Genomic DNA, 26,656 nt, shown 5'->3' on the forward strand with positions numbered 1-26,656 from the left:
TGGCAAGGATGCAGCTGTCAGTATACTGACGGCCAGCGTCCCGGCCGCATTTAAATCGTACGTATTCCACCCACCTACCTGATCCTCCTGTGGGATCCTGTGATTCTCCTCTGTACAATCCTGGGAATACAGAGGACAGAGACATCTCTCTGGGGTATCTCTGTTACTGGGCCCATCTGTAGGAGACACACAGTGACTGAATACAGTGTATATATGTGATTATCAGGTGATGTGTGTATATAGGGGCCCCCATACCTGCTCTCCCCTGTACAATACATGACAGTCTCCTCTTACCCAGTGATGTGAGGGGCCGGTGATTCTCCATCATCACGTCCTTGTACGGACCCCTGTGTTCCTCTATATACTCCCACTCCTGCATGGAGAGATAGACAGTGACATCCTGACACCTTACATAAACCTGACACACAGTAATACAGTCGTCACCCAGACACGTCCCCTGGTGTTACTGTATAATGTCCCATTCCCAGCAGTCACCTCTCCAGTCATCACCCAGACACATCCCCTGGTGTTACTGTATAATGTCCCATTCCCAGCAGTCACCTCTCCAGTCATCACCAAGACACATCCCCTGGTGTTACTGTATAATGCCCCATTCCCAGCAGTCACCTCTCCAGTCATCACCCGGACACATCCCCTGGTGTTACTGTTTAATGTCCCATTCCCAGCAGTCACCTCTCCAGCCATCACCCAGACACGTCCCCTGGTGTTACTGTATAATGTCCCATTCCCAGCAGTCACCTCTCCAATCATCACCCAGACATATCCCCTGGTGTTACTGTATAATGTCCCATTCCCAGCAGTCACCTCTCCAGTCATCACCCAGACACGTCCCCTGGTGTTACTGTATAATGCCCCATTGCCAGCAGTCACCTCTCCAGTCATCACCCAGACACGTCCCCTGGTGTTACTGTATAATGCCCCATTCCCAGCAGTCACCTCTCCAGTCATCACCCAGACACGTCCCCTGGTGTTACTGTATAATGCCCCATTCCCAGCAGTCACCTCTCCAGTCATCACCCAGACACGTCCCCTGGTGTTACTGTATAATGTCCCATTTCCAGCAGTCACCTCTACAGTCATCACCCAGACACATCCCCTAGTGTTACTGTATAATGTCTCATTCCCAGCAGTCACCTCTCCAGTCATCACCCAGACACATTCCCTGGTGTTACTGTATAATGCCCCATTCCCAGCAGTCACCTCTCCAGTATTCACCCAGACACATTTCCTGGTGTTACTGTATAATGTCCCATTCCCAGCAGTCATCTCCCCAGTCATCACCCAGACACATCCCCTGGTGTTACTGTATAATGCCCCATTCCCAGCAGTCACCTCTCCAGTCAGCAGCTGAATAATCTTGTTGGCGAGTTCCAGGATCTTCTGGTCATTGGATCTTCTGGTCTTCTGGTCAGTGAGTAAGGTTGAGGAACCGTGATGGAGCTCCGGTTCCTGTTCAGTCCTCCTGACACACGGGGACGGCTGCTGCATGTCTCAAAATCACTGGATGTCTTCTTCACTACTGTGTAATCCTGTGTATTGGGAAAGACACCAACTATGAATACATATACTCCAAGATCTCCTCACTTCCCCAGTCATGTGTCTGTATTATTACTATAGATATGTGATGTCCCTATGACACTCCCAGATCCCCTCACCTCCCCAGTCATGTCCCTGTAATATTACTATAGATATAAGTGATGCCACTGTGACACTCCCAATCCCCTCACCTTCCCAGTCATGTCCCTGTATTATTAGTATAGATATAAGTGATGTCACTGTGACACTCCCAATCCCCTCACCTTCCCAGTCATGTCCCTGTATTATTAGTATAGATATAAGTGATGTCACTGTGACACTCCCAGAACCCTTCACCTTCCCAGTCATGTCCCTGTATTATTAGTAGAGATATAAGTGATGTCACTGTGACACTCCCAGATCCCATCACCTCTCCAGTCAGCACGTAGATGATCTCCATGGTGATATTTATTATCCTCTCAGTCCTGTGACTCCTGTCCGTGTCCATGCTTAGTGATGGATGAGAACATGTGACATGTAATAGAGACTCTGGTTCCTCACTGCTGGAATGTCTAGAAATAAATATAATACATATAAGACACATCACAGAAAACACATGTAACACAGACACATGACACTCTGTGACCAGTAAGACCCCCCCCCCCAGCTTCCTGGTCAGCGTCTGTCAGAGGTTCCTGTGCCCCATAAGGCTCCTCAGAGTCACACAGCGCTGTACTGTATAATGTTACCCCAATGCTCCTCCCATGGCCGGGGTCTTATTCCTCCCAGACACGTACTTGGTGCCAGTTGCTGCACAGGAATCAGTTACAGACACATGAATTAGGGATGTTGGGATTTTGTATTACATTTATTACAGAACCTGACAGGATTTGGGACTGTACCCAGGTCACACAGATAGGGGGCAGGTGAGGGGAGAGGGGATCCGGATGGTAGATCGACAGTCAATAAGTCCACCATGATTGGTCGACATGGGAAAAAAGGTTGACACAGGAAAAGGTCGACTTGACATTTTGATATTTTTTTTAAACTTTTTTATACTTTACGATCTACATGGACTATGATTGGGAATAGTGACCTGGGAAGCGCAGCGAGTCATGCAAGGGGACGTGGTGCAATAATTGGGGTCCTGGTGATGTTACAGAGAAAATGACACCAAATTTTTTTTTCAATGTTTCATGTGTTGACCTGTCCCGTGTTGGCCTTCTTCATTGTGTTGGCTTTTTCCGCATGTCGACCAATAGATGTCAACCTATTGATTGTCGACCTTAAACAGGTCGACCCTTTCATTCGTAACCAGGGGAGAGTACACAGGAGAGCAGAATGGGTGTAGATGTGGGGAGAGGGGAACTAAAGTAGGAAATCTGGGTGTACAGCGGAGGGTGACCACTCATTACTGTTATTATTACTCTGCTGCTATAGTAACAGGACACCACAGGCTGCTCCCCTGTATAATAATACTAACAGGACACCACAGGCTGCTCCCCCTGTATAATAATACTAACAGGACACCACAGGCTGTTCCCCCTGTATAATAATACTAACAGGACACCACAGGATGCTCCCCCTGTATAATAATACTAACAACAACAACAGGACACCAAAGGCCACTCCCCATGTATAATAACAACAACAACAACAACAACAGGACACCACAGGCTGCTCCCCCTGTATAATAATAATAACAGGACACCACAGGCTGCTCCCCCTGTATAAGAATAATAATAATAGTAATAATAAGACACCACAGGCTGCTCCCCCTGAATAATAATAATAATAATAATATAACAACAACAACAACAACACAGGCTGCTTCTCAGGTATAATAATAACAGGACACCACAGGCTGCTCCCTCTGTATAATGATAATAATAATACTACACCACAGGCTGCTCCCCCTGTATAATAATAATAATAATAGAACACCATAGGCTGCTCCACCTGGATAATAATTATAACAGGAACCAGAGGCTACTCCCCCTGTATAACAACAACAACAACAACAACACACTACAGGCTGCTCACCTTTTACCGTATCTGCTATGGGTGCTCCTCGGGTAACGCCAAGAACCATGGAATAATATTTACTTACATTAAGACATCTCAAATATAGATTTACCAAATTATCAACACTCATTTATATGTACAACCATGAAGATCAGAAACTCCCGTGTGAAGAACGGGTAGAACAGCCAGTAACTTATAAATATCATCTTTGTGTTATTCTAATTACTTTTAAAGTCAGAACTCACCACTAAATCATATATGCAGTGCCCACAGTGTGGGAGGAGCTGTGAGGTCATGTGGGAGGAGCTACAGTGGAGGACCTTGGTAAGAATAGAGAATTTTCCTTTGTAATAATTAAGAATTTGCGCCCGCCTACCCAAAAAGGGGGCGTGGTCTAGATGACCCCAGTTTTGCAACTTGCACGCCCAGACATTGGCCACCACAGGGGAAAAAAATCCTTATTCATTCCCCTTACATTATTTGTCATGTTTGCTCCTTACAGTAATACCCATTATGCCACACAACGTAATGCCTATCACACATAATGCCACACACCATAATGTCCCTTATACATTATGCCCACATAAGTGCCAGTTACACATAATTCACCCAGTATAGTGCCAGATACACATAATGCACCCAGTATAATGCCAGATACACATAATGCACCCAGTATAATGCCAGACACACATAATGCACCCAGTATAATGCCAGTTACACATAATTCACCCAGTATAGTGCCAGATACACATAATGCACCCAGTATAATGCCAGACACACATAATGCACCCAGTATAATGCCAGATACACATAATGCACCCAGTAGAGTGCCAGATACACATAATGCACCCAGTATAATGCCAGATACACATAATGCACCCAGTATAACGCCAGATACACATAATGCACCCAGTATAATGCCAGATACACATAACGCACCCAGTATGCCAGATACACATAATGCACCCAGTATAATGCCAGACACACATAATGCACCCAGTATAATGCCAGTTACACATAATGCACCCAGTATAATGCCAGTTACACATAATGCACCCAGTATAGTGCCAGATACACATAATGCACCCAGTATAGTGCCAGATACACATAATGCACCCAGTATAGTGCCAGATACACATAATGCACCCAGTATAACGCCAGATACACATAATGCACCCAGTATAACGCCAGATACACATAATGCACCCAGTATAAATGCCAGATACACATAATGCACCCAGTATAGTGCCAGATACACATAATGCACCCAGTATAGTGCAAGTTACACATAATGCACATTAGTATAGTGAAAGTTATATATAATATTTCCAGTATAGTGCCAAATACACATAATGCACCTAGTATAATGCCAGATACGATACACATAATGCACTCAGTGTAATGCCAGATACACATAATGCCCACAGTATAATGCCAGTTACACATAATGCACATAGTACCAGTTACATATATTCCCTGTATTGTGCCAGATACACATAATGCTCCCAGTATAATGCCAGTTACACATAAAGCACCCAGTATAATGCCAGATACACATAATGCACCCAGTATAATGTCAGTTACACATAATGCACCCAGTATAGTGTGTTACACATAATGCACATTAGTATAGTGACAGTAACATATAATATTCCCAGTATAGTGCCAGATACACATAATGCACCCAGTATGTAAGATACACATAATGCACCCAGTATAATGCCAGATACACATAATATCCCCAGTATAGTGCCAGATTCACATAATGCACCCAGTATAGTGCCAGTTACACATAAAGCACCCAGTATAATGCCAGATACACATAATGCACCCAGTATAGTGCCAGTTACACATAAAGCACCCAGTATAATGCCAGATACACATAATGCACCCAGTATAATGCCAGTTACACATAAAGCACCCAGTATAATGCCAGATACACATAATGCACCCAGTATAATGTCAGTTACACATAATGCACCCAGTATAGTGTGTTACACATAATGCACATTAGTATAGTGACAGTTACATATAATATTCCCAGTATAGTGCCAGATACACATAATGCACCCAGTATGTAAGATACACATAATGCACCCAGTATAATGCCAGATACACATAATATCCCCAGTATAGTGCCAGATTCACGTAATGTACCCAGTATAGTGCCAGATTCTCATAATCAGTGGTGCAAGTATAGCAGTAAGGTCAGGTACGGTGTATTGTTATAAGACTGGCAGCTGGTACACCATACAACCCAACCACTTTGCAGTTGCCCACTATTAGTACTGCTCTGCCGAGTGCTGTACTCTGTGATGTGGAAGTTACAACAGAGCGAGGGCTGCTGGGAGCTGTGATGATTCTCCCTGTTCTGCAGCTGCCATCCCCGAAGAGGTGCATGCTATCGCTGTGCAGTATATACATATGTGGCACAGAGATGAGAGTGGCTGGCTGCTAGGGAGCAGGCTGACATGAGAGACACAGTGAAGGGGGGTGGGGGCTCTAAGCCTAGAGACACAGGGGGTAATTCTGCTGTGATAACGAGATTTATGGTAAGTTCTTACCGTCGTTAAATCTCTTTCTGAGAGGTACACTGGGCTCCACAAGGAATGGACAATGGGGTGTAGAGTAGGATCTTGATCCGAGGCACCAACAGGCTCAAAAGCTTTGACTGTTCCCAAGAAGCACAGCGCCGCCTCCTCTATAACCCTGCCCCTCCGCACAGGAGCTCAGTTTTCAGTTAACCAGCCCAATGCAGTAGCAGGATAAGAGACGACATCAGTTAGTAGCCACATAAACCACACTCTCACGACAGGAGAAGTGTCAGCGGCTAATGCCATACCAACCCAAAGAAGCTAAGTGCGTCAGGGTGGGCGCCATGTGGAGCCCAGTGTACCTCGCAGAAAGAGATTTAACTAAGGTAAGTTCTTACCATAAATCTCATTTTCTGCTGCACGGTACACTGGGCTCCACAAGGAATGGACAATGGGGATGTCCTAAAGCAGTTCCTTATGGGAGGGGACGAACTGTAGCGGGCACAAGAACCCGGCGTCCAAAGGAAGCATCCTGGGAAGCGGCAGTATTGAAGGCATAGAACCTTATGAACGTGTTCACTAAGGACCACGTAGCCGCCTTGCACAATTGTTCAAGGGTCGCACCACGGGCCAGTAGAATGAGAAGTAATGTGAGCAGGAGCTGACAGACCAGCCTTCACCTAAGCATGTGCAATCACCATTCTAATCCAGCTGGCCAAAGTCTGCTTGTGAGCAGGCCAGCTACGTTTGTGAAATCCAAACAAAACAAAGAGAGAATCAGATTTCCTAATGGAAGCAGTTCTCTTCACATAGATACGGAGAGCCCGTACCACATCCAAAGACCGTTCTTTGGGAGACAAGTCAGGAGAGACAAGGGCCGGAACCACAATCTCCTGATTAAGGTGGAATGAAGAAACCACCTTAGGTAAATATCCGGGACAAGTTCTAAGGACCGCCCGGTCATGGTGAAATATCAGATGAGGTAAGCTACAAGACAGAGCACCCAAATCCGACACTCGTCTAGCTGAGGCAATAGCCAGCAGAAACACCACCTTAAGGGAAAGCCACTTAAGGTCAGCTGAACCAAGAGGCTCAAATGGAGGTTCTTGCAACGCTTCCAAAACCACCAACAAGTCCCAAGGAGCCACAGGCGGGACATAGGGAGGTTGGATACGCAACACACCCTGAGTAAAGGTATGAACATCAGGTAAGGTTGCAATTTTTCTCTGAAACCACACCGACAAGGCAGAAATATGAATCTTGAGGGAGGCCAGCCGCAAGCCTAAGTCTAGGCCCTGCTGAAGAAAAGCTAAAAGCTTTGCAGTACTAAATTTGGAAGCGTCATGATTGTTAGATGCGCACCAAACAAAGTAAGAATGCCAGACCCTATGGTAAATCCGAGCAGAAGCCGGTTTCCGGGCCCGTAACATAATTTTAATGACCGCCTCAGAAAAACCTTTAGACCTCAAGATGGGAGCTTCAAGAGCCATGCAGTGAAAAACAGCCGGGCCAGGTCCTGTAAGACACAAGGGCCCTGAACGAGGAGGTCTGGGCGTTGTGGAAGTAGTATTGGATGCTCTGACGAAAGGCCCTGTAGGTCTGAGAACCAGTGCCGTCTGGGCAACGCTGAAGCTATAAGAAGCAGGATTCCTCCTTCCTGCTTGAACTTCCGAATCACCCTGGGCAGAAATGAAACTGGAGGGAACACGTACGGCAGCCGAAACTTCCATGGCACCGCCAGCGCATCCATGAATGCTGCTTGAGGATCCTTTGTCCTTGCTCCGAAGACCGGAACCTTGTGATTGTGTTTCGAGACGCCATCAGATCCACGTCTGGAAGGCCCCACCTCTCCACTAGAAGTTGAAACACTTCTGGATGAAGGCCCCACTCTCCGGCGTGTACGTCGTGACGACTGAGAAAGTCCGCTTCCCAATTCAGGATTCCCGGAATGAATATTGCCGATATCGCCAGTAGATGGCGTTCCGCCCATTGAAGAATCCGTTATACTTCCTTCATTGCCATGCGGCTTTGAGTGCCGCCTTGATGATTTATGTAAGCCACTGTGGTGGCGTTGTCCGACTGTATCTGAACAGGACGGTTCTGTATTAACTGCTGGGCTAGGTTCAACGAGTTGAAGACCGCCCGCAATTCCAGAATGTTGATCGGGAGGAGAGACTCCTCCTTTGTCCACCGTCCCTGAAGGGAGTGTTGCTCCAACACCGCGCCCCAACCCCTCAGACTGGCATCTGTTGTCAACAGTACCCAGTTGAGTATCCAGAAGGGACGGCCCCTGCACAGTTGTTGGTCCTGGAGCCACCAGCACAGCGACAGACGGACCTCCGGAGTAAAGGAGATCATGTGAGATCTGATCAGGTGAGGCAGGCCGTCCCACTTGGCCAGAATCAGCCTCTGAAGGGGGCGCAAATGAAATTGAGCATACTCCACTATGTTGAATGCTGACACCATGAGGCCCAGCACCTGCATTGCCGAATGAATCGACACTTGCGGACGAGAGAGGAAGCAACGAATCCTGTCCTGAAGTTTCAGGACCTTCTCCTGAGATGAGAACAACCGCTGGTTGTGAGTGTCCAATAGCGCTCCCAGATGCACCATGCACTGAGCAGGGATCAGGGAGGATTTCTTCCAGTTGATTAGCCACCCGTGGGCTTGCATAAACTGGATCGTCAGATCTAGGTGACGTAGGAGAATTTCTGAGGAATTTGCCAGGATCAACAAGTCGTCTAGATACGGAAGGATCCTGACCCTTTGACGATGGAGTACCGCAGTCATAACCGCTATAACCTTGGTGAAGACTCGCGGAGCCGTTGTTAAACCAAAGGGTAGCACCAGAAACTGGTAGTGGAGGTTGCCAACCGCAAACCTCAGGTATTGCTGATGTGACACTGCTATAGGAACATGCAGGTAAGCATCCTGTATATCCAGGGAGACCATATAATCCCCAGGCTCCAAGGCCAGAACTATAGAGCGAAGGGTTTCCATACGGAACTTGGAGACTCTCACAAACTTGTTCAGGGTCTTGAGGTTGAGAATGGGTCGGGAGGACCCATTCAGTTTCGAGACTAAAAACAGCGGAGAATAGTACCCCTGGCCTCTCTGAGCAAGAGGCACCTGTACTACGACTTCTGTGTCCAGGAGGGTCTGTACCACCGAATGTAGAGTCTTTGCCTTTATCTGGTCTGAAGGGACGTCTGTCAGGCAAAATCGATGAGGGGGACGGATTTTGAAGGCTATGGCGTAACCTTGAGTAACGACTTCCCGTACCCAGGCATCTGTAGTGGTCCTCAACCATTCCTGGGTATACCCTAGAAGCCGGCCCCCCACCCTGGGGTCCCCCCAGGGGGAGGCCCGCCCCATCATGTGGCAGGCTTATCGGTCTTGGAAGCTGGCTGACGGGCAGCACAGGCTCTTTTGGGCTTTGGCTTACCAGGTTTGGAAGTGCGGGCCCGTTTGTGGTACGCCTGAACTTTTGCTTTACCTGAAGGATGGAAGGGACGAAAGGAAGTACTTTTAGCCTTCGACGCAGAAGGAGCAGTACTTGGTAGACACGCAGTTTTGGCAGTAGCCAAATCAGCCACTATCTTATTTAGGTCAGGAAATTTCCCTTGAAAGCGAGCACCTCCAGGGTTTTTCTAGAATCCAGATCCACAGACCAGGATCTCAGCCACAAAATCCGGCGAGCCAGGACTGATGTAGTAGAAGCCTTGGCCACCAGAATACCGGTATCGGAAGCCGCCTCTTTGATATAGTGAGAAGCTGTGACAATATAGGGCAAGCATTGTCTAGCATGGTCAGAGGAGACTGCAGCTTCTAACTCCTGGGCCCACGCTACAATGACCTCTGCAGCCCATGTTGCTGCAATAGTGGGCCTGTGTGCAGCACCCGTGAGGGTGTAAATTGCTTTCAGACAACCCTCCACACATTTATCCGTAGGCTCCTTAAGAGAGGTGACGGTAGTGACAGGTAGAGCTGAGGAGACCACCATCCGCGCCACATGCGAGTCCACTGGAGGAGAGGTCTCCCAATTTTTAGTCAGCTCTGGCGCGAGGGGATAGCGAGCAAGCAGCTTCTTGTGAGGCACAAACTTCTTGCCTGGATTTTCCCAGGATTCCTGACGTATATCAACCAGGTGATCAGAGTGAGGTAAAACTTGTTTAACCACCTTCTGACGCTTAAACCTATCTGGTTTCTTAGGAGGGACAGATGGCTCGGGATCATCCGTAATCTGTAAAATTAGCTTAATGGCCTCCAAGAGATCAGGAACATCCACTTGTGAGCCACTATCCCCATCAGTATTGTCAGTATCAGAATATGAGGGGTCAGTGTAAATGCCATCTTCATCAGACGAGGTGTCAGGTACAGCAGTGGATTGTGAGGAAGTAATGGCCCGCTTAGAGGAACCCTTTGGTCTTAGGCGGGCGAGGGATAGACTTAGTAGTCAGTGACTGGTTCAATTTCTGTAACTGCGTGGACAAGGTACCTGCCCACGGAGGGTTAGCTGCGGGGACCATGTCTGGTTGGACCGGCATAGGAGGTCCCATAGGGGGCGTTAGTTTAGTAACTAGCATAGTCAGCAGTGTGGAGAAGGTAGCCCACGGCGGGTCATTCTGGACCCCCATTGCCACAGTTCCACTGGGGGGCAAGGAACCCCCAGAACCAGAGCCCTTGGCTGCTATATTTTCCTCAAAGGTATCTGTGGCTTCAGCACCACTGGCAGTGTGTTCCGCCACAGAACTGTTACCCTCATCAGCAGACATGTTATATAACGTGCAGTATAAGGTAACACAGTCCAATATATCAGCAGCACAATACCTAACCCAAGCCCCTGCGCAGTGTAGTCAGCACCGACAGGGATTCAGGAGAGATATGGTGACTAGAATCACAGAGAGAAAAAACAACTAAAGTATATCTTGTGAATATCCTATATTACAATATAATAACCTGACGCAACTAGCCCCCACAGGTTACAGAATACAGGGATAGAATTTAGAGATCTTCGTTACACATATTTGCACAAATGTGTGAATAAGCCCCAAAGCCGCATCAAGGCGTCTCTGTATATTTGGGGTCCCTAGCGCTATATCTAGGTGCAGGGTGTGGCACCCCAAAACACCAGCATAAGCCAGAAAGCCCAGCGTAGCATACCAGTGAAAAAACTATAGTGTAAATAAATTAGTATTTAGGTAGCCGAAGCTATAGTGAAGGTGATACAAAAATGAAATGCAATTAAAATAGAGAAATAGTGTTAAAAAAAATAATAAGTGAAAAGTGTTAATAGAATGTAAAGGTATGCCACACTAAGGCCATCCAGCTCAGCCAGTCCAGAGGCACCACACCTCACACCTCCATTACCCCAATCTGGATCTAAGATTAACCAGCAAGCAGCCACATGATAATGGCTCCTTACTACAATATGTCTAAGCTAAGAGCTACCTACCTTGAAGCAACCCCATAATGCTCCATGTGGCATGTCAGGGCCTGCACCACCTCCTAATGCAGGAACCTCTCTGCCTCTCACAACAAACATATATTGGTAGATGCTCAATTAGCTTAGTGATATCATTCAGGTGCTCGAAAGGGAGGGGTATTTCTAAGCAAGAACATTCTCACAACAGGTAATTTAAACAATGCTCAGAGCAAGGAAACCTTCCTCAACTCGCATTTATCACCGACTATGGCAAACCTATATTCATTGGTGCAGTGAAGGAAAGGTGGATCTTATATCGTTCAGCGTTTCCAGGGTCTTGGCATTCCTTCAGGCAGGAATGGATAAAGGTTTGAAGGTGGCTTCCTTGAGAGTGCAAGTATCAGCATTGACTGTATGGTTCCAAAAGAAAATTGCCAATTTACAGGATGTGCGTACTTTTTTCCAGGGAATGCTGCGCATTCAACCTCCTTTTGTTCCTCCTACAGTGCCTTGGGACTTAAGTCTAGTCCTGAAAGCCCTTCAAGTTGCCCCATTTGAACCACTTAAAAAAGTGGATCTTAAATGGTTGACAGCTAAAGTTCTCTTTCTACTGGCTATGGCGTCAGCAAGAAGAGTATCAGATTTTAGCGGCATTATCATGTCATTCCCCATTTCTGATTTTTTATCTTTTTTTCTTGCTTAGAAATACCCCTCCCTTTCGAGCACCTGAATGATATCACTAAGCTAATTGAGCATCTACCAATATATATGTTTGTTGTGAGAGGCAGAGAGGTTCCTGCATTAGGAAGAGGTGCAGGCCCTGACATGCCACATGGAGCATTATGGGGTTGCTCCAAGGTAGGTAGCTCTTAGCTTAGACATATTGTAGTAAGGAGCCATTATCATGTGGCTCCTTGCTGGTTAATCTTAGACCCAGATTGGGGTAATGGAGGTGTGAGGTGTGGTGCCTCTGGACTGGCTGTGCTGGATAGCCTTAGTGTGGCATACCTTTACAATCTATTAACACTTTTCACTTATTAATTTTTTAACACTATTTCTCTATTTTAATTGCATTTCATTTTTGTATCACTTTCTCTATAGCTTCGGCTTCCTAAATACTAATTTATTAACACTATAGTTTTTTCACTGGTATGCTACGCTGGGCTTTCTGGCTTATGCTGGTGTTTTGGGGTGCCACACCCTGCACCTAGATATAGCGCTAGGGACCCCAAATATACAGAGACGCCTTGATGCGGCTTTGGGGCTTATTCACACATTTGCGCAAATATGTGTAACGAAGATCTCTGAATTCTATTATTATGTGGAATTTATATCTGGTTATGGTTATCATTCAGGGTGCTGGGGGAAACAAATGCCTTTTTTTCTTGCTTAAAAATACCCCACCCTTTCGAGCACCTGAATGATATCACTAAGCTAATTGAGCATCTACCAATATATAAAAGACTATAGGGATAGCAAGCTGAGTGAAAGACACGAAGTGGACGTCACCCAGCAGGACAATGCACACACATATAGTCAGAGTTTGTACAATGCAGTGGTTATTACAAACAATAATACTGCACTGGACTAGCTTATACATATATATAGCTATGTAATCAATAGATATAACACTGCACAGTAAGAACTGAAAAGTATATCACAGGGTACTTGTACTAAATAACCCTGACCAAATGCACTTTTTCTTAACTATCACTGTCTAAACGACATGTAGAATACTTAAGTGCCTTGTAAAGTCACAGCACTGACTGTCAGACGGCTTTACATAGGAGGATTTGCCCAAGCAGCACCAGGAACAGTGTAGCTGAGAGAAATGGCGCCCAAACACTGACAGGGAGTGAGGGAGAGACAGATATGCAGCTCCAGGGCGGGAACATTTACTGCAAATGGCACCCTGGGGCTGGGGGAGGGGCTACTGGTCTAAGCCTTATCCCCATGCTGGACTTAACCACCGGTACTGTGGGCCTAAAGAAAAAATAGGATTTTAATACCTACCGGTAAATCCTTTTCTCTGAGTCCGTAGAGGCTGCTGGGGTCATCAATAGAACCATGGGGTATAGACGGGGTCCGCAGGAGACATGGGCACTTTAAGACTTTTAAGGGGCGTGACCTGGCTCCTCCCTCTATATGCCTCCTCTAGACTCAGTATAGGAACTGTGCCCAGGGAGACGGACATTACGAGGAAAGCAATTATGAATTTAATTTAAGGTGAGCAGCAAACCAGCTCACGCCACAGTGTGCCGTACAACATGGCATTCCATAGAACACGAGCTAACGGCACCAACAAAGTCAGCAAAGGCTGAACAAAAAACGGAACACAACATGTGTTCGACCAAATTAACAATGTCAGCAACAGGCTGACAACATAAATAACCACACCACAAGTGTGCAACCAGAACGAGCAACTGCAGATACAGTACGCACTGGGACGGACGCCCAGCATCCTCAACAGACTCATAGAAAAGGATTTACCGGTAGGTATTAAAATCCTATTTTCTCTTTCGTCCTAGAGGATACTGGGGTCATCAATACAACCATGGGGTTATACCAAAGCTCTAGAATGGGCGGGAGAGTGCGGATGACACTGCAGCACCGATTGACCAAATTGGAGGTCATCATCGGCCAAGGTATCAAACTTATAAAACTTAGCAAAAGTGTTTGACCCCGACCAAGTAGCAGCTCGGCAAAGTTGCAATGCCAAGACACCCGGGCAGCCGCCCAGGATGAGCCCACCTTCCTAGTGGAATGGGCTTTCACCAATTTTGGTAACGGCAATCCAGCCGTGGAATGAGCCTGCTGATCCGTCTGACAGATCCAGCGGTCAATGGTCTGCTTGGAAGCAGGACACCCAATCTTATTGGGAGCATACAGGACAAACAGAGACTCTGTTTTTCTAATCTGAGTCGTTCTGGCGACATAAATTTTCAAAGCTCTGACCACATCCAGAGACTTTGATTCAGCCAAAGCGCCAGTAGCCACTGGTACCACAATAGGTTGGTTAATATGAAAAGAGGAAACCACCTTCCACAGAAACTGTTGCCGAGTTCTCAACTCAGCTCTATCTTCATGGAAGATCAAATAAAGGCTCTTGTGAGACAAGGCCGCCAACTCGGACAACCGCCTTGCGGATGCCATGGCCAACAAAATGACCACTTTCCAAGTGAGGAATTTAAATTCTACCTTACGTAAAGGTTCAAACCAATGGGATTGAAGGAACTGTAACACCACGATAAGGTCCCAAGGTGCCACAGGGGGCACAAAAGGAGGTTGGATGTGTAACACCCCTTTTACAAACGTCTGCACCTCAGGAAGTGGGGCCAATTGTTTCTGAAAGAAAACCGACAAAGCAGAAATCTGTACTTTAATGGAGCCCAATTTAAGGCCCGCATCCACTCCAGCTTGTAAAAAAGTGGAGAAAGCGTCCAAGGTTAAACTTCTCCGCAGGAGCCTTCTTGGATTCGCACCAGGAAATATATTTCCTCCAAATACGGTGGTAGTGCTTTGACGTCACTCCCTTTACCTTTCTAGCCTGAATAAGAGTGGGGATGACTTCACTGGGAATACCCATTCGGGCTAAGATTAGGCGTTCAACCGTCATGCCGTCAAACATAGCCGCGGTAAATCCTGATACAGACACGGCCAGGGATTTTCCACTAGTAAATCCTGAAGATCCGGATACCAAGCCCTTCTTGGCCAGTCTGGAACAATGAGGATCGTCTGAACCTTTGTTCTTCTTATGATCTTTAAAACCCTCAGAATGAGGGAAAGTGGAGGGAAAACTTACACCGACTGAAACACCCAAGGTGTCACCAGAGCGCTATGGTTTGAGGGTCCCTTGACCTGGCACAATAGCTCTGGAGCTTCTTGTTGAGACGAGATGCCATCATGTCCACTTGGGGAACTCCCCAATGATTTGTTACTTCTGTGAAGACCTCTGGATGAAGCCTCCACTCTCCTGCTGAGGAAATCTGCTTCCCAGTTGTCTACTCCTGGAATGAAGACCGCTGACAGAGCGCTTACCCGTTTCTCCGCCCAACAGAGAATCTTTGTGGCTTTTGCCATTGCTGCTCTGCTTCTTGTTCCGCCCTGGCGGTTTATGTAAGCTACTGCTGTTACATTGTCCGACTGGATGAGGACGGGGAGACTTCGAAGGAGGTGCTCCGCCTGGAGGAGGCCGTTGTAAATGGCCCTCAACTCCAGCACATTTATGTGGAGACAGGATTCCTGAGTCGACCACCTTCCCTGGAAGTTTTCCCCCCGTGTGAATGCACCCCAACCCCAGAGACTGGCGTCCGTGGTCACTAGAATCCAATCCTGGATCCCGAACCTGCGTCCTTCGAGGAGGTGAGAAATGTGCAGCCACCACAGAAGTGATATCCTCGTCTGGGGAGGCAGGATTATTTTCCGTTGCATGTGTAGATGGGAACCGGACCATTTCCCACTGGAACACTCTGGCATGGAATCTGCCAAACTGAATGGCCTCGTAGGCCGCCACCATCTTTCCCAGCAATCGAGTGCATTGATGGATCGACACTCTGGTTGGTTTTAGAATTAACTTGACCACAGCCTGAATTTCCCGGGCCTTTTCCACCGGGAGAAAAACTCTCTGTAGTTCTGTATCCAGAATCATTCCCAGAAATGACAGCCGGGTCGTCGGGATCTACTGATATTTTGGCAGGTTGAGGAGCCAACCATGTTGCTGCAACACCGTCAGGGACAGTGCAATGTGTTGCATCAATCTGTCCCTGCATCTCGCTTTTGTTAGGAGATCGTCCAAGTACGGGATAATCATGACACCTTGCTTCCGCAGAAGAAGCATCATCTCCGCCATCACTTTGGTGAAAATCCTCGGAGCCATGGACAGACCAAACGGCAACGTCTGAAATTGGTAATGACAATCTTGAACTGCAAAGCGCAGGAAAGCCTGATGTGGAGGATAAATGGGAACATGCAGGTAAGCATCCTTTATGTCCAAAGAGACCATAAAGTCCCCTTTCTCCAGACTGGAGATCACTGCTCGGAGAGACTCCATCTTGAACTTGAATTTCTGTAGAAAGAAATTTAGGTCTTTTAGGTTTAGGATCGGTCTGCCGAGCCGTCCGGCTTCGGGGCCACGAATAGGCTGGAATAAAAGCCTGCTCCCTGCTGCGCAGGAGGAACCTTGATAATGACCTGGTTTTGAGACAACTTTTGTATTGGGTCGCACACTAGCTCCCTGCTGCGCAGAGAAGCTGGCAAGGCTGATTTGAAAAAACGGCGAGGGGGAACATCTTGAAACTCCAGCTTGTACCATTGTGACACAATTTTGAAAATCTAAGGGTCCAGACCTGAGCGAACCCAGACCTGACTGAAGAGCTTTAGACGTGCCCCCACAGGTGCGGACTCGCGCAGAGCAGTCCCGGCGTCATGCGGTGGACTTGGCAGAAGCCGGGGAGGACTTCTGCTCCTGGGAAGCAGGGGGGCCTGGGTTTCTTTTACCCCGCCCCCTGCCTCTAGTAGCAAGGAAGGCAGAGCCTCGACCATTTTGGTATCTATTGGGCCGAAAGGAATGCATTTGATAATGATGCGTTTTCTTATGTTTAGGGGGGACATAAGGCAAAAAGGACGATTTACCAGCGGTAGCCGTAGATACTAGGTCTGTAAGACCGTCCCCAAACAACGCACCTCCTTTATATGGCAGAGAGTCCATGTTTCTTTTAGAATCAGAATCCGCATTCCACTGGTGTATCCATATTGCTCGCCTAGCAGCTACCGCCATAGCATTGGCTTTTGCTACCAAAAGACCAATATCCCTTTGTGATTCCTTAAGGTACGCCGCAGCGTCCTTGATGTAACCCAGCGTCAGCATTATGCTGTCTCTGTCTAGTGTATCTAAATCTGATAACAAAGAATCAGCCCATTTTTCATTAGCACTACTGACCCACGCAGAAGCAATGACCGGTCTGAGTGGAGTACCCGTGTTTGCATAAATGGATTTTAGAGTAGCTTCTTGCTTACGATCCGCAGGGTCTTTAAGGGCTGCCGTACCGGAGGACGGTAAAGCCACCTGTTTTGACAAACGTGACAGGGCCTTATCCACTACGGGGACGAACTCCCATTTTTCCCTATCAGCAGTGGGGAATGGATACGCCACTGGAATTCTCTTGGGAATTTGGAACTTCTTGTCAGGAGTGTCCCACATCTTTTCAAACAGAGCATTCAGTTCATGAGAAGAGGGAAACGTTACCTCAGGTTTCTTCCCCTTGTACATACAGACCCTAGTGTCAGGAACGGTAGGGTCATCCTGGATGTGTAAAACGTCCCTAACAGCAATAATCATGTACTGAATGCTCTTGGCTAATTTAGGATCTAATCTAGAACCAGCATAATCGACACTGGAATCCGTATCCGTGTCGGTATTAGTGACAGCCAACTGGTCAAAAGTACGCTTTTGTGACCCCGCAGAGTCCTGGACCAGAGACAACATCATCCACTGATATCTTATACGCCTGGGTCTGAGCCTCATCTCTCTCCAGCCTTTTATTAATACGAGCCATATTAATATTTAAAGCATTTAACACAGTAGCCCAATCAGGAGTCGGCGGTGCCGACGGGGCCACCCTACTGCATGCTGTGCTCCCATTACAGGCTCTTCAGCACTCCACCTCAGACATTGTCCACCACACGTGTACAAACACACCGGACTATAGGGGACAGACCTATAGAAGTCAGAGAGAGACACAGAAGGAGTATGCCAGCTCACAGCCCAACGCTGCTGTACAGGTCTGAGACAGCTAGAAACTGCCCCAGACAGCAGCGTTTGTACACAAGATATAAATGTATATACTATCAATCACAGTGCACCCCCCCCCCCCTGTTTTGCACCGTGATACTTGTATGCAGCGGTGTGGAGGAGCAGCGTCCTGCAGCCAGAGGAGAGGAAATGGCGCCAGGCCGATTGTGAGCTGAGGAGAAGAAGCTCCGCCCCCTGAATGGCGTGCTTCTTCCTGCACTTTTTTAAGAAATTCTTTATACTGGCGGGGGTTAAGTGGACATAAATGTCTTATAATCACCATTTTTTTAAGAGGTCAATGCTGCCCAGGGCGCTACCCCGCAAGCGCCCAGCACCCGTAGTGCCGCCTGTGTGTGGGAGCATGGCGCGCTGCGCTGAGCCGTGCGGTACCTCTACAATGCCGTCACCCGAAGTGAAGTCTTCTTTTCTTCGGTTACTCACCTGTCTTCTGACTTCTGGCTCTGAAAGGGGGTGACGGCAGGCTGTGGGAGCGAGCATCCGAGCGTACCCGGCGATCATCTCTCCTCAGGTGCGGAGCGTCCTGTCAGCAGAAGCGGAGCCCTGGAACTCACAGAAGTGGGTCACGCTTCTCTCCCCTCAGTCCCACAAAGCAGGGAGGATGTTGCCAGCAGCCTCCCTGAAAATAAAAAACCTAACATAAGTCTTTTTCCAGAGAGCTCAGGAGAGCTCCCCAGATACGTGACCAGTCTCCATGGTCACATTTCTAAACTGAGTCTGGAGGAGGGATATAGAGGGAGGAGCCAGGTCACGCCCCTTAAAAGTCTTAAAGTGCCCATGTCTCCTGCGGATCCCGTCTATACCCCATGGTTCTATTGATGACCCCAGCATCCTCTAGGACGAAAGAGAAACATTTTTTAAGAGAAAACCGACCTGTGCCCTTGCCCTGGTGGCCTAGTGGGGTCGCCTGTACTGCCACAGTGTCCACCGCCAGCGCGCGTGGCCCGCCTCCCACTGACCACGCCGGATCGCGATAATGACTCGATCCCGCAAGTGGGACCCACTTACCACCTCCCGAAGCATGGCCACGCGATCCCGGAGAGTCCCCGTCGTGTGTGCCTGACAAGAAGAAAACCGGAGCCTCCTGCTGTAGTTACCCAGCAACCAGGGCTCGGGACTGTACAGCGCCACTGGGGAGAGCCGGAGCTGCAGCCGTGAATGTCCACTGACATGTAACACTGCTGCTGCCCTTGAAGTCTTCACCTTTTTCCTCAGAAAAAAAGCTCTTCTTAGGGCTGCCTAGAGCAGCCCCTCTGTTAAGTGCCTGCTATCTGCAGCACCAACTACAAAACTGAGCACCTGTGCAGGGAGGTGGGGTGATATAGGAGGCGGCGCTATGCATTCTGGGAACATTCAAAGTTTTGAGCCTGTTGGTGCCTCGGATCAAGATCCTACTCTACACCCCATTGTCCATTCCTTGTGGAGCCCAGTGTACCCCGCAGTAGAAAAGATAATCGCCGCCTACAGCGGGGATTGTATTTTAGCTGCGCAAGTGTGCGATCGCATGTGTAGCAGAGCGGTACAAACAGATTTTGTGCAGTCTCTGCGCAGCCCAGAACTTACTCAGCCGCTGCGATCGCTTCAGCCTGTCCGAGACCGGAATTGATGTTAGACACCCGCCCTGCAAACGCCTTGACACGTCTACGTTTTTCCAAACTCCTTGAAAACGGTCAATTGACACCCACAACCGCCCTCTTCCTGTCGGATCCTTCGCACAAAACCATCGCTGAGCGGCGATCCGCTTTGTACCCGCGCGGCGCACCTGTGCATTGTGGTGTATACGCATGCACAGTTTGTGTCTGATCACTTGCGAAAATGCACAGCAGTGATCAGGCCTGAATTACCCCCACAGAGTGAAGGGGGGTGGGGGTCCAGGATGAGAGACACAGAGTGAAGGGGGGTGGGGGTTGTCAAAGTCAAAAATATTACATAAAGAGAACATAGAAACTACACACATAATAAGTCGCTATACTTGCAAATACGCGCAGCGAGCACAGCAATATATGGTAACACACGCATTAACACGGACATGCCACAGAGATGGATTCGACACTTCTTTCATACAGTACATAACTATAATAATATTAAGCGCCAGACATCATGATGATTTAAAATTATCTAATGAATTAATGTCATGAATGTGTATTATTTGAACGAAGCAAGATAGACCTGTCATATTTACTATTGAAACAACCAGCTTAATGTGTAGATTCATTTGATACTTGTTATCAAGTTGTAGGACATTGCAGCGGATAATTATGATTGAATGTATAAAAGCTAAAATCACTTTTTTTTTTAACAATAGAAGTTCCAAACAGGAAACTCAGGCCAGCCCCTTTGGACGTCCCCAAGGGCTGAGCATGTTCAGCACATACAAAGAAACTAGTGACTCAATCATGAATGAGAGAGAGAGTCCCCTCCCCCAGAAACTAGATAATACTCTGCTGACCACACAGGAAGTGACTTGCTTTTTGGTCTCAGAGGACGATGATGGACTTGCTAGCAGATCCTGTATTTATTTACAGAGAGAGGGAGACATAAGCTACATTGGAGGGAATGGTAATTGTATCGCTGTAATTGTAAATGTTATTGTATGTAAATGTATGTTTTTAACTGCTTAGTGTGTGAGTTGTAACCATGTAACTATAGGTATACTGTACTTTGTAATATATATTGAATCCATGTACTTTTTAATAACAAATATATACATCAATGAGCTTTGGAACTCAGATAATGTGTGGGTGTATTGTTTTCTCTTATGGGATACAGTGTTTTGCGATGTACAGCACACTTTTATCGTATATGGTAATAAGATGTGCCTGGCGTCTGCAATATATATTAGAGCGGGCATTTTAAATATTTGTGAGAAAATAAGAATTTACTCACCGGTAATTCTATTTCTCGTAGTCCGTAGTGGATGCTGGGAACTCCGTAAGGACCATGGGGATAGCGGGCTCCGAAGGAGGCTGGGCACTCTAGAAAGATTTATGACTACCTGGTGTGCACTGGCTCCTCCCACTATGACCCTCCTCCAAGCCTCAGTTAGGACACCGTGCCCGGACGAGCAGACATAATAAGGAAGGATTTAGAATCCCGGGTAAGACTCTTACCAGCCACACCAATCACACCGTACAACTCGTGATACTATATCCAGTTTGACAGTATGAAAACAACTGAGCCTCTCAACAGATGGCTCAACAATAACCCTTTAGTTAACAATAACTATTTACAAGTATTGCAGACAATCCGCACTTGGGATGGGCGCCCAGCATCCACTACGGACTACGAGAAATAGAATTACCGGTGAGTAAATTCTTATTTTCTCTGACGTCCTAGTGGATGCTGGGAACTCCGTAAGGACCATGGGGATTATACCAAAGCTCCCAAACGGGCGGGAGAGTGCGGATGACTCTGCAGCACCGAATGAGAGAACTCCAGGTCCTCCTCAGCCAGGGTATCAAATTTGTAGAATTTAGCAAACAAGTTTGCCCCTGACCAAGTAGCAGCTCGGCAAAGTTGTAAAGCCGAGACCCCTCGGGCAGCCGCCCAAGATGAGCCCACCTTCCTTGTGGAATGGGCATTCACAGATTTTGGCTGTGGCAGGCCTGCCACAGAATGTGCAAGCTGAATTGTACTACAAATCCAGCGAGCAATAGACTGCTTAGAAGCAGGAGCACCCAGCTTGTTGGGTGCATACAGGATAAACAGCGAGTCAGATTTTCTGACTCCAGCCGTCCTGGAAACATATATTTTCAGGGCCCTGACAACGTCTAGCAACTTGGAGTCCTCCAAATCCTTAGTAGCCGCAGGCACCACAATAGGCTGGTTCAGGTGAAACGCTGACACCACCTTAGGGAGAAATTGGGGACGAGTCCTCAATTCTGCCCTATCCATATGGAAAATCAGATAAGGGCTTTTACATGATAAAGCCGCCAATTCTGACACTCGCCTGGCTGAAGCCAAGGCCAATAAAATGACCACTTTCCACGTGAGATATTTCAGATCCACGGTTTTTAGTGGCTCAAACCAATGTGATTTTAAGAAGCTCAACATCACGTTGAGATCCCAAGGTGCCACAGGAGGCACAAATGGGGGCTGAATATGCAGCACTCCTTTCACAAATGTCTGAACTTCAGGTACTGAAGCTAGTTCTTTTTGAAAGAAAATCGACAGAGCCGAGATCTGTACTTTAATGGAGCCTAGTTTTAGGCCCATATTCACTCCTGCTTGCAGGAAATGCAGAAATCGACCTAGTTGAAATTCCTCTGTTGGGGCCTTTTTGGCCTCGCACCATGCAACATATTTCCGCCATATGCGGTGATAATGCTTTGCCGTAACATCTTTCCTGGCCTTAATAAGCGTAGGAATGACTTCTTCCGGAATACCCTTTTCCTTTAGGATCCGGTGTTCAACCGCCATGCCGTCAAACGCAGCCGCGGTAAGTCTTGGAACAGACAGGGCCCCTGCTGTAGCAGGTCCTGTCTGAGCGGTAGAGGCCACGGGTACTCTGAGAGCATCTCTTGAAGTTCCGGGTACCACGCTCGTCTTGGCCAATCCGGAACCACGAGAATGGTGTTTACTCCTCTCTTTCTTATTATTCTCAATACCTTTGGTATGAGAGGCAGAGGAGGGATTACATAAACCGACTGGTACACCCACGGTGTCACTAGAGCGTCCACAGCTACCGCCTGAGGGTCCCTTGACCTGGCGCAATATCTTTTTAACTTTTTGTTGAGGCGGGACGCCATCATGTCCACCTGTGGTTTTTCCCAACGGTTTACCAGCATCTGAAAGACTTCTGGATGAAGTCCCCACTCTCCCGGGTGGAGGTCGTGTCTGCTGAGGAAGTCTGCTTCCCAGTTGTCCACTCCCGGAATGAACACTGCTGACAGTGCTAGTACATGATTCTCCGCCCATCGGAGAATTTTTGTGGCTTCTGCCATCGCCATCCTGCTTCTTGTGCCGCCCTGTCGATTTACATGGGCGACTGCCGTAATGTTGTCTGACTGGATCAGCACCGGCTGGTGTAGAATCAGGGATTTTGCTTGACTTAGGGCATTGTAGATGGCCCTTAGTTCCAGAATATTTATGTGAAGGGAAGTCTCCTGACTCGACCATAGTCCTTGGAAGTTTCTTCCCTGTGTGACTGCCCCCCAGCCTCGAAGGCTGGCATCCGTGGTCACCAGGACCCAGTCCTGTATGCCGAATCTGCGGCCCTCTAGAAGATGGGCACTCTGCAGCCACCACAGTAGAGACACCCTGGTTCTTGGAGACAGGGTTATCAAGCGATGCATCTGAAGATGCGATCCGGACCACTGGTCCAACAGGTCCCACTGAAAGATTCTGGCATGGAACCTGCCGAAGGGAATTGCTTCGTAAGAAGCCACCATCTTTCCCAGGACCCGCGTGCAGCGATGCACTGATACCTGTTTTGGTTTCAGGAGGTCTCTGACTAGAGATGACAACTCCCTGGCTTTCTCCTCCGGGAGAAACACTTTCTTCTGGACTGTATCCAGAATCATACCCAGGAACAGTAGCCATGTCGTCGGAACCAGCTGTGACTTTGGGATATTCAGAATCCAGCCGTGCTGGTGCAGCACCTCCTGAGATAGTGCTACTCCCACCAACAACTGTTCCTTGGACCTCGCTTTTATTAGGAGATCGTCCAAGTACGGGATAATTAAAACACCCTTTCTTCGAAGGAGTATCATCATTTCCGCCATAACCTTGGTGAATACCCTCGGTGCCGTGGACAGTCCAAACGGCAGCGTCTGGAATTGGTAATGGCAATCCTGTACCACAAATCTGAGGTACTCCTGGTGAGGATGGTAAATGGGGACATGCAAGTAAGCATCCTTGATGTCCAGGGATACCATGTAATCCCCCTCGTCCAGGCTTGCAATAACCGCCCTGAGCGATTCCATCTTGAACTTGAATTTCTTTATGTACGTGTTCAAGGATTTCAAATTTAGAATGGGTCTCACCGAACCGTCCGGTTTCGGTACCACAAATAGTGTGGAATAATAACCCCGGCCTTGTTGAAGTAGGGGTACCTTGATTATCACCTGCTGGGAATACAGCTTGTGAATTGCCGCTAGCACCGCCTCCCTGTCTGAGGGAGCAATCGGCAAGGCAGATTTTAGGAACCGGTGGGGTGGGGACGCCTCGAATTCCAGCTTGTACCCCTGAGATACTATTTGCAGGATCCAGGGATCCACCTGTGAGCGAACCCACTGATCGCTGACATTTTTGAGGCGACCCCCCACCGTACCAGGCTCCGCCTGTGGAGCCCCACCGTCATGCGGCGGACTTGGACGAAGAAGCGGGGGAGGACTTTTGCTCCTGGGAACCTGCTGTTTGTTGCAGCCTTTTTCCCCTACCTCTGCCTCTGGACAGAAAGGACCCGCCTTTTCCACGCCTGTTTTTCTGGGTCCGAAAGGACTGAACCTGATAAAACGGCGCCTTCTTAGGCTGTGAGGGGACATGGGGTAAAAATGCTGACTTCCCAGACGTTGCTGTGGAAACTAGGTCCGAGAGACCATCCCCAAATAATTCCTCACCCTTATATGGTAACACTTCCATGTGCTTTTTTGAATCTGCATCTCCTGTCCACTGGCGAGTCCATAAGCCTCTCCTAGCAGAAATGGACAATGCACTTACTTTAGATGCCAGTCGGCAGATTTCCCTTTGTGCATCTCTCATATATAAGACTGAGTCTTTTATATGGTCTATGGTTAATAGGATCGTGTCTCTGTCTAATGTGTCAATATTTTCTGACAGTTTATCTGACCATGCAGCGGCAGCACTGCACATCCAAGCTGACGCAATAGCTGGCCTGAGTATAATGCCTGTGTGTGTATATACAGACTTCAGGATCGCCTCCTGCTTTCTATCAGCAGGTTCCTTGAGGGCGGCCGTATCCGGAGACGGTAGTGCCACCTTTTTAGACAAACGTGTGAGCGCTTTATCCACCCTAGGAGGTGTTTCCCAACGTGACCTATCCTCTGGCGGGAAAGGGAACGCCATTAGTACCTTCTTAGGAATTACCAATTTTTTATCAGGGAAAGCCCACGCTTCTTCACACACTTCATTTAATTCATCTGACGGGGGAAAAACTACGGGTAGTTTTTTCTCCCCAAACATAATACCCTTTTTAGTGGTACCTGTATTTATATCAGAAATGTGTAACACCTCTTTCATTGCCTCAATCATGCAGTGAATGGCCTTAGTGGGCATCAGGTTAGACTCATCGTCGTCGACACTGGTGTCAGTATCAGTGTCGACATCTGGGTCTGCTTGAGGTAGCGGGCGTTTTAGAGCCCCTGACGACCCATGCGACGCCTGGGCAGGCACGAGCTGAGAAGTCGGCTGTCCCACATTTGGCATGTCGTCGATTTTCTTATATAAGGAGTCTATACGTGCACTCATTACTTTCCATAAGCCCATCCACTCAGGTGTCTGCCCCGCAGGGGGTGACATCCCTTCTAAAGGCATCTGCTCTGCCTCCACATCATTATCCTCATCAAACATGTCGACACAGCCGTACCGACACACCGCACACACACAAGGAATGCTCCGAATGAGGACAGGACCCACAAAAGCCCTTTGGGGGGACAGAGTGAGAGTATGCCAGCACACACCAGAGCGCTATATAATGCAGGGACTAACTGAGTTATGTCCCCTATAGCTGCTTTTTATATTATATATATATATATATTGCGCCTAAATTTAGTGCCCCCCCCTCTCTGTTTTTACCCTGTTCTGAAGTGTAGACTGCAGGGGAGAGCCAGGGAGCTTCCTTCCAGCGGATCTGTGAAGGAGAAATGGCGCCAGTGTGTCTGAGGGAGATAGCTCCGCCCCTTTTCCGCGGCCTATTCTCCCGCTTTTTCCTGGATTCTGGCAGGGGTATTTACCACATATATAGCCTCTGGGGCTATATATTGTGGTATTTTTGCCAGCCAAGGTGTTTTTTATTGCTGCTCAGGGCGCCCCCCCCAAGCGCCCTGCACCCTCAGTGACCGGAGTGTGAAGTGTGCATGAGGAGCAATGGCGCACAGCTGCAGTGCTGTGCGCTACCTTGGTGAAGACTGATGTCTTCTGCCGCCGTTTTTCCGAACCTCTTCTTGCTTCTGGCTCTGTAAGGGGGACGGCGGCACGGCTCCGGGACCGAACACCAAGGACTGGGCCTGCGGTCGATCCCTCTGGAGCTAATGGTGTCCAGTAGCCTAAGAAGCCCAATCCGGCTGCAAGCAGGCGAGTTCGCTTCTTCTCCCCTTAGTCCCTCGCTGCAGTGAGCCTGTTGCCAGCAGGTCTCACTGAAAATAAAAA

At 48.0% G+C, this 26,656-nt stretch overlaps 1 protein-coding gene across 2 annotated transcripts in view; it reads right to left on the reverse strand.

Annotated features, from left to right (window-relative positions):
* LOC134984094 (oocyte zinc finger protein XlCOF29-like) overlaps positions 1-26,656 on the reverse strand; it is a 43,590-nt gene that overhangs the window by 12,521 nt on the left and 4,413 nt on the right. For both annotated transcript variants that reach the window (XM_063949727.1, XM_063949726.1), the window contains exons 2-5: positions 1,967-2,108; positions 1,354-1,550; positions 295-373; positions 79-176 (exon numbers count right to left, since the gene is read on the reverse strand). In XM_063949727.1, the coding sequence (XP_063805797.1) occupies positions 79-176; positions 295-373; positions 1,354-1,509 (333 nt within the window). In that variant the 5' untranslated portion in view covers positions 1,510-1,550; positions 1,967-2,108. The remainder of the gene's footprint in view (positions 1-78; positions 177-294; positions 374-1,353; positions 1,551-1,966; positions 2,109-26,656) is intronic.

The sequence above is a fragment of the Pseudophryne corroboree genome, assembly GCF_028390025.1.
Source record: "Pseudophryne corroboree isolate aPseCor3 chromosome 3 unlocalized genomic scaffold, aPseCor3.hap2 SUPER_3_unloc_35, whole genome shotgun sequence".
NCBI lineage: Eukaryota > Metazoa > Chordata > Amphibia > Anura > Myobatrachidae > Pseudophryne > Pseudophryne corroboree.